Source organism: Pararge aegeria, chromosome 10 (genome assembly GCF_905163445.1).
Source record: "Pararge aegeria chromosome 10, ilParAegt1.1, whole genome shotgun sequence".
Lineage (NCBI taxonomy): Eukaryota > Metazoa > Arthropoda > Insecta > Lepidoptera > Nymphalidae > Pararge > Pararge aegeria.
Genome location: NC_053189.1, coordinates 4,765,991 through 4,779,643, shown reverse-complemented (window position 1 = coordinate 4,779,643; position 13,653 = coordinate 4,765,991). Strand labels below are relative to the sequence as shown.

Genomic DNA, 13,653 nt, shown 5'->3' with positions numbered 1-13,653 from the left:
AAACCACTCTACTTTAGGAGCGTTTCTCGAACAGGTGGTTAGTCACTGCATTCCATTTAGCAGTTGACAGTAATTATTTTATCTCTAATGTCCTAAACATTTACGATATAATGGGAAAAATGGGAAAAGTTTGTGAGCTAGCAACCTTAAAGCACCATCATACTATTTTTTTTCTTTAAAATAACAGCCATTGTCAATAGGAATGTTGTATATTGTAATGTTGTTCGTACTTCCATACCAAGCAGTCAGAAAAGTTTGTGAGCTAGCAACATTGCGCGGGTGAGAAGTGAGACTTGCGCGGATGTTTTCACTGCTTTTGCACAATGAACTGCGTACAATAATGGGGGTTCTGTATGTTCTTAAATCTGTGTTAAGAAGTTATGATAGAATAAAGAAACTCACATACGTACATAACGAAAAATGTATCTTTCTCTTAATCCTAAGGTTGCTTGACAAAAATCGCTACTCAGCGATAAGGCTGCCTTTTGTATCCTACTGCTTACTTATAGTGTCTGTTCTTCTTTTGATTTTCTTGAACTTGATGAGGAGTAAATAAATAAAATAAAAAATGATTATGGTGACGACATAACCCACCCTCAATTGATTTCTACGCGGAATCATACCAGAACACTAAATTGCTAAAATTAATGCAAAAGAGTGTTTCACAAGGAACTGAAGCTTCGATTTGAATTTAGTTTAACATTCATTGCCTTACCTCTTTTATTAGTTCCATGTGAGTTCGTTAGCAAGTTTACGTCTGTAATAGTTAAACTGGACTGTGGATCTACCTATCTTCGAAGTTCAAAACCAGAATATTACAATACTCCGTTTGAAACTTTAGCCTTGAGTTCAAACATCTAATGAAGAAAATTGATTCTCCACATAGAAATTTGTGGTAAGTTCGAACGGTAAGTTCCTATCAAAGATTGCCGATCCGTTCCGGTACAAAAATTACAAACCAACCCCCGTTCGCGCTTCATCATATCAACCTAATACCGGCTAACTACAGGGATGGATCTCCTCCTACAATGAGAAGGAGTCAAGGTAAATAAATAAATAAATAAATAAATATACTACGACAATACACACATCGCCACCTAGCCCCAAAGTAAGCGTAGCTTGTGTTATGGGTACTAAGATGACTGATGAATATTTTTATGAATTATATATACATAAATACTTAGAAAATACATATAAATACCCAGACACTGAAAAACACTTAATGCTCATCACACAAACATTTTCCAGTTGTGGGAATCGAACCCACGGCCTTGGACTCAGAAAGCAGGATCGCTGCCCACTGCGCCAGTCGGCCGTCAAGGTAATAGTACACAGCGGAATTCACACACCTTTGAGAACGTTTATTTTTATTTATTTTTATTTAACGTTATGGAGAACTCTCATGCAAGCAAGTTTCCTCACGCTGTTTTCCTTCACCGTTGGAGGGAGTCAGACCTGTTGATATTTTAATTGCTAAAACGCACATAACCCCCAGAAAGTGTAGTAGAAGTCCTACCCACTGGGCTATCGACACTTCCTTTATTCAATTTAATTTAGTCATTAGTATGATTGTTCATACACCTTGTATTTCTCTCTACGCATAATATAGTAACATTAGCTCTAACCACGGTGTTTCCAAGTGAAAGTCCTCCTCGCTTCGCTCGAAATATCAAATTCCTTGCTTATATCTAAATGCGTATTTATTGCGTGTTTGTTAAATTACCAACCTAACTTTCCAATTTATATTACTCGTAGGGTTTTTGGTATAATAGAGGCCTATGCTACGAAAATTAAATTCACCTATTTAAGCAGCAACGGTGAAGAAATATTTGCGATAAACCGCCTGCAAATTCTGTAATATGTTCTTGTGAAGTCCACCAAATCCACATGCATTCACATTGCAGTCTATTACTATGACTTTTCTAATTCTGGAAGGAAACCCATGCCCTGTGTTGGGCCGGTCAGGGGTTGTAATAATAAACTATATCCCTTGGGCAATGTGTAGTTTCAAGGGATTTAGCCATTTTTTCCTCTAACCCACTCAGAGAATAATATTAGACTTTTTATATATTAAAACAATACGTCAATCAATTGCTGGCTAAAAGGTAAAACAACAAAGAAACTTTGCGTTGAAATCTATCAATTTTGTCCTAAAATTAAAAAGATTCATAACTCATACCCATATTTTTAGTAGAAAAATATTAGTGTGAAATTTACTGAAACTCTGAGATGCCCAAAATTTTCACTAACATAAAAATGTTTTAGGGATCGTAACTATGTCATTTTAATACTTCGTTAAGATTAAAATATATAAAATGATATTTAGCTTAAATAAGGATCTAAAACCAATAATAGCTTTATTGAAGCAAGAATGATCAGCCAATTAGCTTTGTATAGAATGGTCAGTTCAGGCCACGTCACCCCACTCTTATAATACCCATAAATAGAAACTTCTATAATACCTATAAATAGAAACAATACCCTAATGGCGAGTCGCTCCATACAAAAGTAATACACACCATTCCTTTGTATTGAGCTTATTTTATCAAAGTATATTGAGATCTTTTTGTGCTATTGATAAAATCCTTTGAAGCGATCATGTGTATAAGATTTCATTTTCTTGTCTTTATTGATGGTGTATATTTATGTAAAAAAATATTATTATATATTTTTTTGTCTGAACAGACGCACGTGCGCCTCACATTTTTTATCTTCGGCTATAATATACGATACTTTACCTTCTCCGATACACAGATCACGTCTCGTATCCCGTAGCAAAATAATATCGGGTCAGCAAATTGCAAGCGCGTTGTCACACCGGATTATATGTTTTGTCACTCCCGAGTTATATTGCTCTTTCTTCTTATACTTAATTGAATTTGTCGTGGGTTCTTTATGACTTTCTCGTTTTATTGGAAACTCATAAGAATCTGTGAGGATTCTCAGATACTTGAGTTAGATAGGTACTTAATTTGGGGAGTATTACCCATTTTGGTAGGGAAATGATTCCACCGAACATCTTAAAATACAGGTATCTAAAATTGTTCAAGAATCAATAGTAAATAAAAAATCTGGGCGTAACTAAATATGAAAAGTTGTTTTAAAGTGTAATGTACGTGATACACTCAAAAGCGTTTAAATTAGTTCCTCCTTAAACTTCTAAATTTGGAGCATCATTTATTGGTATTAATATATTTCGGAGCATTTAGCGTATGCTAATGAGATATTTAATCTATTCATCCCCTGATCCACGCCACAAACTGCAAGACTCTAAATCTGTACCTTTACATTGTTAATATTCCATTGTCACGTACTTCCGGCGGGGCACATAGATAACCGATGGACGTCGGGGCCACTAAGTGCACGAATGGGGACCCCGCACGGGTTTACGCAGCGCTGGTCGCCCCCCGATAAGGTGGACGGACACAAAACGAATCGCAGCGAGCCGCTGGGCCGCGGCCCAGGACCGTGGATTGTAGAACTCCCTACAAAAGACCTATGTCCAGCAGTGGACATCAATCTGTGTAAGTGATGGTATTCTGCTTGCTAGTGATAATAACCGGGATTGATAGTTTAGCGTGCTCTCCAAGGCACGGGGTGGCCATCACCAACTACCTAGATCCCAAGTTTTACTTATAGATAAACCAAAGAAAACAACATCAACAGTTTAACAAGTTATTATGTGTTTATGTTAAAAATCTTTGTAATAGGCTTGAACAGGTCACCGGTCTTTGGTAAAGTTGTTAACAGTTTTATGCATCATAAAAACAGCTTTCGCAAGCAAAACTACTAGCAAGTTTCCTCATTCAGAATATTCTCGTGTTTCCTAACTAGCAATCTTTGAAGTATTTTTTCCGAAGCAACCCAAGCGAGTAAATCGATTGAGTAAAACTTAACTAAAAGGAACAAAAAAAAACTCGTGGGTAGTAAAAAGTTATATTTTTAGAGAATCTTAATAATCTTTTTTCTTTTTCCTTGTAAATATTCTTTTTCATTTTAATAGTCGAAAACAGGCTTCCTCTATAAAGTGACAAAAAGAGCTTGTACCTAAAATCTGCGCTGTTCTAATGCAGATTAATGCTTAGCAACGACAGTTTTTTGCTTGACGCAGTGGGTCGCTGCCCACAGCGCCAATCGACCATCGTAATAGCGGCTAGATTTCCCTGCTTTCTGAGTCAAAGGCCGTGGGTTCGATTCCCACAACTGGAAAATGTTTGTTTGATGAGCATGAATGTTTTTCTGTGTCTGGGTGTTTATATGTATATTAAGTATTTATGTATATTATTCAATAAATATTCATCAGTCATCTTAGTACCCATAACAAATGCTACGCTTACTTTGGGGCTAGATGGCAGTGTGTGTATTGTCGTAGTATATTTATTTATTTACCATCTTTTACCTCCTTCAACTCCCGGGATGATGTCAACTTTTCGTGGCACATTTTTGTGTCTAGGAGATCCCGGCGCTTCCCAATTTGTGCTGAGGGTCGCCAGGACGGCTAAGTAGTAGTGGGTAAGAATCCCACATAACCTAAGCTTGAAGATGGGTGTCTCACCAGGAGATCAGCCGTAATAAATATAGGTTGGTCTTATCTTAGGTAGGTCCGCACAGTTCTTTTTAACTTGTCGATCCGAACTCTGGAACTTGCAGGACCTATTAACATCGTAAGTAATATTTAACTTTTAAATGTGGGCAAATGGATTATGTCACAAGTTATCCTGAAAGCCTGAGTAGTTTAAAACTCGACCAAAGTTATTAATCAGTAACTAGAACAGAACAGAACTATTTACCAGAACTAACGGAATAGAAAATTAGATAAACTTGAAAACGGATTTGGATATTCAAAAGGTTGTTGCTAAATGCTAAATTAATATTTTAACAATATTTAAACCAATTTTAATTTAACTCTTATGAAATAAATAGCCTATAAATTTATATTTTTAAATTATTAAACTGATTTAACTCTATCGTCGTTTAAAAATCCTAGTAGACCCACAGGGAACCGTGGAGGTTTTGCCGGACTTTTCTCTAGAACACACTGGTGTCGCCCTTAAGCGACGTCCAAAAGCTCATCCTGGGACAAGCGGTCCCCTATCTCAAACTTCTGTAGGCATTTCAACATAACAAGTTACCATCAACCTGGGATCGGTAGATTCCATACGGTGATGAAATTGAAATTCGTACTTAATCATTTTTCTTTATTTCCAGTTCAACACTGAAGCGATGCGCTGACCGAGCAAAGATGGCTGCTAGTGTGGTGATATTAGCGCTACACTTCGCTGTCGCAGCTGCAGGGAAGTGTACCACGTAAGTGCTCTTTGAAATAAAACTGTGCTTTTAGGTCAACACTGTTTAGTCAAATAGCGTTAACAGAAAAAACCAAATTCAAGAAATTGAGACAGATAGAAAAAAATATTTTTTTAGCCTGCTTTAAGTACTTGACTATAATGTAATAATAATAATAAATAAAATGCTATTAATTCAGGCCAAATTCCCATACCAATTACAAAAATTAAAACGAAAAATACTGTTAAGATAGGCAATTAAAGACTATAACTAGACTATAAGAATTATAGCTTAAATAAAATTAAAATTGCAATTAAATATTAAAAATGTAAAATTATAAAATTTAAAAACCAACTGAATATGATATTCATACTAAATGAATATGATATGATATGAGTTTGGTAGGTTGATCTAGAAACGAGAAAAACAAATCAAATATTTACATCTTAATACAATTTACGCAAAAAATCAATATAATAAAGCCGCGTTCTGCATTGGTTGGGCAGTGACTGCAGAATGATTCAAATGATTTCCATACTATATTTCTCGTTCAGCGTTGAAAATAGGTACCTCGTTAGAGGGCAACTTAAGAACAACGCTTCCTTTGAAATCTTTGCTATTTGCTACCGATTTCCAATAACTCAATGCTTTGAAAGAAAAATACGTCCAATTTGAGAACTTAATAATCTTTGTTTCAACTCGCGAGCTTCTTTCAAGTAACAATACCTGACCTATGAAACTTTATGACAATGTTGAGCGTCCACCGATCCAACTTCTTTATTGCAGAGATATATTAAGATCTTACTTAAGAGTAACTTCTTGTGGAAACAAAATCGCCTGGTAAGTGATTAACATTAAAAAAATCAATCAAACACGCATACAATTTTAAACTGACAAAGATAAATATAACTAATGCGTTTAAATGAAGTTAAATTTTTTGTCATTTTTCCGCCAAATATACCACAGGAAAATTGGAGATGCGTGGTCCCACGCATCTAGGGCTTCTTTAAGACTGAGTTTGGGACTCAATCCTTAATAGGGAGGCCAAAGTCTTGACCGCGAGACTAACATCGCTTTGTTACTTATATAAGTATAAATTTCGCTGGTAACAATATTCCACTGCACGTGTCTGTAGCATACACTACCTATTGTGCTATTCATCGTCCCGTATAACACTATAACATAGGTAGGCTTGCGGTGTTTGATAAAGGCTGAATGTGCTATAGTTAACAATAGCCTGGACCACGCTACATTGTCAGATCCAATCAACAGCAACATAGATACACTCGTGTTAGGCTTTGAGTATGATTATAGCTCGATTGATATGGAATGGAATGATACAATAAACAATGCTGGTAGTTGTTTATCTACATTCTCTCTCGTACCGTGCAGTGACGGTAGATCTGAATAAAACTTATTTATATGTACCATATACCTCTCACCTTGAGCTGTTGTTTTACGACATGTTGGTTGCCTGGAAGAGATCGCTATGTCAGATCAATACGTCATTCCTCGCTCGGACGTCATACGGGCAGCACACTAACTGACTGGCGCAGCGGGCAGCGACCCTGCTTTCGATTCCCACAACTGGACAATGTTTGTGTGATGAACATGAAGGTTTTTCAATGGCTGGGTGTTTATTTATGTATATTTTAAGTATTTATGCATATTGTTCATAAAAAATATTCATCACTTATCTTAGTAACCATAAACAAGCTACGCTTACTTTGGGACTAGATGGCGATGTGTGTATTGTCGTAGTATATTTATTTATTTATTTAACTAGTCACTATATAGCTCTAAGTAAACTTTTGTTCAACTACCCGCAATGGAGTCCAAATATATATAAAATAAATAAATAAATATACATGACTGACGAATATTTTTAATGATAATACATAGAAACACCCAGATACTAAAAAACATTCATGTTCATCACACATAAATTGGAAAAGGTTTGGGAATCGAACTCGACTCGAAAAGCAGGGTCGCTGCTAACTGCGCAAATCAAAATGCGTTGCTAACTGCGTCAAAAAGTATAGCGGAAAAGTTCTTATAATTACATTGTGTCAAAATTTTGTATTTAAAAATTTTCTGTATGTTTATGTAGTGTACGTTAAAAGTGTATTAATTCGTTCATTCATTCATTCAATAAATCTATTATCAGACCTACTCTGCCCGCGGGTGTCGTACGAGGCGACTAAGGAATACAACGGAGAGGGGGCAGTAGCATCCTCTTTGCAACTATTACCATCTCCTGCGATCACCGATCCATCTGCCAATCGTGGTCTCCATTGAGGCCTTTAGTCCAACAGTGGTCTGTTACAGGACTGTTACTACTTTTACTTTTACATTGATACTTATGATACTCAATAGAGTATCATAAGTATCTTCTCTCTTTCCTGAAGGTTTTTATATTTACTACTTCTTGTGGTATGTGATGATGAAGTCCAGAATTGTAGCGGTATAACATATTAAGCGTTTGGCAGTTCATTACCTATAATTATTATCATCACATAAATTATTGAAAACCAACTACTTTTTTTAAAGTTGTTTGAAATGGAATCTAATGCACAAAAATGCAAAGCGTCCGACACGTCTCCGATGTCTATGGTACAATCAGCATAGCTTAAGAAATGATGATAAAAAAGGGCATATATAATATACAAATTCTAACAATAACTTCATTCCCATTGCAACGTTAATGAGAACTCAACGTGGTATAGTAAAATTATTTTTCGCTGTATATCCAACATTCTAGCTATTAACTTTACTGGAAAAAAGTAAAAAACCCAACAAAAAAAATATTTTTCGATGCTCGTTAGCGAAATTGGGTCACAGCCACGTGAGAATAAATAACATCTTCAAATTAAAAATGTAGTCAAAATTTTTGTACTCCTAAATAAATCGCGTACAAAACGCTTTGTGCATGGCTTCTTTAAATACGCAGCCCCGAGCAATTTAAATTTTCATCAAAGCAAAAGCACCCTGACCTTACTTCTCATCATAATTCGTCTGTGGAACCCATACATTTCAAGAAAAATCAATAGAGTTGAAAAGAGGCAGAAACCAGCCCCTCTTGACCTTCTCAAAGTGAAACCGCGCTTTAAACATGAAAAGCCTCTTCTATGAGGAAATGCTGGGTTAACATCGACCGGGACGAAAGTGAAATTATGTCAAGTGTGAGAGGAGAGAAAACAACTTTTTGTGAAACCTCCATTTGGAACACCGTCACTTTCAAATGGATGATAAAAATGTTTGTCATTCCCGCATAACATTTTAAATTAACTAGCAATTTTATTTGCTTTGGCATTTTTTTTTTACTTTTTATAAACATTTTTTTCGTGTTCTAGTTAACTTTGAAATGGGATAAGCTTTAGCTTTTTGTGCCAAGTTCAAAAAAAGGTTTTTAATTGGATTGCGGGCCGAAAACCAGACCGTTTCGAAGGCATTGTATCTTGTAAAAGTATTATGTTTCGTAATTATCATTTTAAAAAAACTAAATTCTTTGCATTTTGTTTTTCATTGATTCTAATTAAAAGCTTTAGAAGAGAAGTTAAAAAATCTGAGAATCAGCGACAAAGCCACACGTGATTATTCATATAAATTTTAGTAGTGGTTTAGCAATCCAATATGTCTGCCAACACAAAATGGCGGATTACCTATTCTATTTAAACCTTCTCAATACAGGGCGTGCCTAATAGAATACAGAACACTATGATTTAATTTCAAACCTCACAAGATTTTTTATACTTAACTATAGTCGCCGGACAGAGCAGATGGCCAACCTGAAGAAAAACACTTCGCAGGGCATTCAATGAACAAGCCCTACAAATGGCCGCCCTGTGTCCGTAAGCCTGAGGCATTGGTGCCTCATTGGCCTCATATGCCTGTAATTACACCGGCTGACCGAATCGCAGCAATGCTGTCTGTCAGAAATAGGCATATCAGTAGTAATTACCCGACTGATCTCAGACCCAAATCGCTCTACTACTTCTGTTATCATACAGTTGAGACAGACAAAACCTTAAAGCTGAACGCTAGATAAGTAAGATAAAGGACTTTTTCAGTTTAGAATCAAGATTGAAGCATGAAACTTAGATTTCATTTAGTGTCGAGGACTGTTAAACATTAGCCTCTAAAAATGAAACGTATGTAGCTTGAAAACTTGAAAATAAAATAAAATGTATGATATAATTTATAAGTTTATGTAAATAATAAATAAATAAATAAATAAATGTACTACGACAATACACACGCCATCTAGCCCCAAGGTAAGCGTTAGCTTGTGTTATGGGTACTAAGATGTCTGATGAATATTTTTATAAATAATATACATAAATACTAAGAATATACATATACATATAAACACCCAGACCCTGAAAAACATTCATGCACATCACACAAACATTTTCCAGTAGTGGGAATCGAACCCACGGCCTTGGACTTAGAAAGCAGGGTCGCTGCCCACTGCGCCAGTCGGCCGTAAAGATATTTATTTGGGATTCATATTCCTAATCAATATTTTTTTTACATTCCTATTTACGACTTAAGACTTACTCACTAAGAACTCCCAGACCACTCAAACAAATTGCAAAAACAATGCATAACTCATTACGCTTTATACGACAAAGATCATGTACCGAAATCCACAAACGCAATATCGGTTGCTATTTGCCCAGTAACATTTGACAACTCTATCCGAACTGGTTTCATTAAGCTATTTCGGGCTGCCCTTAAATTTTATGATCGCTCCGAAACTTCGGCGATAATCATTTTTCAAAGGCCAGGGTGTTGTAAAACGACTTGCAAACAATGGGGTTTCCAGAGGGCTAATTTTATTCTGGAAAGTCATTTCCCTAACGATGTCTTAACTTTGGTGCTTGTTCTGGTAATTTGGCAGTTGGCTTTACAAGGAATGAGTAGCTCTCAGTTTCTTTGAGAGTTTCAATATTCCTTGTCCATGGTATTAAAATGAATATATTTCAAATAATCATCATCATCCTACAACACAATACCGGCCCACTAAAGGGGTACGGGTCTCCTCTCGTAATGAGAAGGGTTTCTTCTTTAGCTCCGTAGTCCACCACGCTGGCCCAGTAAGGATTGGTGGACTCCACAGACCTTTGGTAATAAACTCAACAGTTACTCTTTTCCAACATTTCTATCCTATGAGAGCTGAATGCTAAACGGTCTGTTTCCAAGCAACCTCGCACTTAAGAAGTTTATTAACATCATAAATGTGTTTTTAATATATCGTTTAAAATTGTATTAGCTTTGGTATCATGTAGCAGTTATGAACTGTACCCCTAATTTGTTACTACTCGAATGTAAATCGTTAGGCGGTACGTTTTTGTAAGTAGGATGGTAATCGGCCACTGTGGAGTCTTCCATCAGAGCAGAAATGAGAAAATTTAGTAATAAATAGTTCCCTAAGTTGCCCCTGTCGGGGTCGAACCCGGGGTCTACCACTGATCAGACCACAGCCCACTCGATTGCGCCTAGGAGTTCTTCTGGAACTATTACTTCTACTTACCATACTGATATTTACGAGTATGCTTTGACGATCTCCCTGGCGTAACGGTGAGCGCTGTGTGTTTAAGTAGTAGGTACCGGTACCGGTTCGATTCCCAGCAGGGGCAATTGGGGAGTTTATAATTTCTGAATTTTCTCCGGTCTAGTGTGGTGGCTGTGGCCGTGGCTAGTTACCAGCCTACCGATAAAGACGTGCCGCTAAGCGATTTAGTTTTTCAGTGCAATGTCGCGTAAGAACCAATTGACTACCTTACTTCCCTAACAGAGTAGCCCGCTACCATCTAAGACTGCATCATCGCTTACCACCAGGTGAAATAGCAGACAAGGGCTCACTTGTAGTGGAATAAAAAAAAACTCAAGTGTTTGGCTGCAAAAACATTTTTGTGTTAAATAAATTATTAATTATTATTAAGATAGGTACGTTAAATCGCAAGCACACACTACGATACATAGTCAGCGCACACACATGAAGTGGCAGAGAACAACTTGTAAACGTTTTTGTACAATTGATATGATTTGTGAAAATCTATTTACTTTTCTAGCTGAAGAATGTCACAATCCGACTGGCAACAAAGTCACCGAGTAAGAGCTAGCTTCGCCGGGATACAAACATAATTTAAGTCCTCGTTTGCGCAGTCGATTATTTCAAAAAGTGTCTCCACGTAGCTCGAGTATTATAATTTTACTGTAGATTTAAAGCGATCCTGATTAAGCTAGCGCAAAATCTTGGGTCGCATCCAAGTTGCTTAACTAAGGTGGAAATTGGTTTCCTAAGATTTCTTCTAGAAATTTAATTATATTTTCGCATTCGCATCGCATTTGTCAGCTGACTTAAAAAAGGAGAAGGTTCTTAATTCGACCGCAAGTTATGCTTAAATCGATATTGATGATTCTTTTTTTGATTAGTATGTTATACCACAGAGGTGGACGGTCCCATTTTAGTTTGGTGAAGATTTATTGGAGGGATCCTCGAAAAATCGAAGAGACTCAAATATTATATACATTTTAGTGATTAGAGTATTTTTTAATGTAACTTGAGCATTTTCTTTCGAATAGCACCAATTGGTGAAGTGAAACTGATAAAGGCCACGGACGGCTACCAGAACTATACAATAAAAAGTATTACACGAGTTCCTTTACGATAATTAAAAGTTAAGCAATATCTGCTCGTCACAATGAAGGAGCTGATGATGAAGTACGGTACGGAAGAACTCCTGTACCATTAACGCCCCGGCTTCGGGAATAGCTATATTTTGTAAAAGGTTATGATTAGATGACATTTGGCTATTATAACTTAGATATATAATTGAAAACCCGTGACAAAGCCTGGAAAAAAATTGACAAAACAACACGACTTCTAAAACAATTAAAAGGCAAGAAATAAATATTTCGTACAACATTTTTAAGTCGGTGCCAAGTAAATTGCTTTGCTGCTTTATAAAACTACTAGCTGTTGCCCGCGACTTCGTCTCTAGATCAACACAAAGTTTGGGCAAAATTAAATACATATTAAAACCTCTATACTACAAAAATAATTATTTAAATCGTTTATAATTTTTCGGAGTTACGGTGTAAAATCGACAAACACTTTCATCCCCTCTCCCAAAGGAACCGAGCTTAATGTCGGGATAAAAATTATCCTATATTACTTCTAACACTTCAAAAAAAAATTTTTGAGTAAACTCTACCTATTTGTCATTAACGCGGACGTGTCTATGCATGGCTTAAATATTTAAGTGTGATTTTCTACATACCGTGCCTTTATTCAGTTAGTATTAGGTTGTTCGGAAAGTCATTTCGTTTTTTTTGGGGAACATGAAAGACAGTTTTCGTATAATGAATAATCCATGCCTTTCAAATGGCCATAAACAGTTGAATTCGACAAATTTAACCTCGGAGAGATCGGTATCTCTCGTGTGGTGATTCGCCGATTTGCATCAACTAATGCCTTTATCGCATCTTTGTCAGCTTCGACCGGCCTTCCAGACCGTGGTGCATCTTCGACATCAAAATTGCCGGATCGAAATTTTGCAAACCAGTTCTGGCACTGGCGTACTGTTAACACGCCTTCTCCATACACATCCGTCAATTTTTTTCTCGCTTGGACAGCATTTTTACCTTTTCTGAAGTTAAAAAGTAAAATATGACGAAAATGCTGCTTATTGCTCTCCATATTTAAAAGGGCACCAACCAAAAACTACTGGGTAGAATTAATAGAACTTTTTCACACACAAGCCTTGCAATATCAGCTCTCAAGACATATAATGGTTATGGGGCTTAAGTGTGAAGTTAGTTTCGAAAAAACGTAATTAAGTCCTCTGGCGGGAAAAAACGAAATGACTTTCCGAACAACCTAATAATTTGGGTAAAATCTTTCAATTAACCTTTGAACCAATTTCCGTTAGCAAAATTTAAATTAATTTTTATTCCTGAATGTACTCGATGAATGTTTTAACATTACGAAAGAGCTGAACTGAAGATGTAGTGTAAAGGTTGCCATAGAATTTGTGATATAGTCAAGATAGACTCAATAATATATATATATATATATATATATATATATATATATTCATATATACATATATATTATTTTAGATATATGATATATAAAAGAGATGGTTTTAGAGCATAAACCCACCACGCTGCTCCAATGCGGGTTAGGGGGCTTTAGCGACTATTATTACGAATTCGAATTAATAACTGGGACCGGATGGCTTAAATATTGGATAGAACTATATATTGACTTAACAATTATTAATTGTAAAGTCAACATCTCCTGAGGATGCTCCGGTTTCGGAGCGAAACGTGCGTAGAGGGTACATTGCCGAAGAG

General features: G+C 36.3%; 1 protein-coding gene across 1 annotated transcript in view; it reads left to right on the top strand.

Annotated features, from left to right (window-relative positions):
- The window catches only part of LOC120626787 (C3 and PZP-like alpha-2-macroglobulin domain-containing protein 8), a 315,655-nt gene that overhangs the window by 114,824 nt on the left and 187,178 nt on the right, over window positions 1-13,653 (top strand). The window contains exon 2 of the mRNA XM_039894529.1: window positions 5,209-5,307. Within this exon, the coding sequence (XP_039750463.1) occupies window positions 5,243-5,307 (65 nt within the window). The 5' untranslated portion in view covers window positions 5,209-5,242. The remainder of the gene's footprint in view (window positions 1-5,208; window positions 5,308-13,653) is intronic.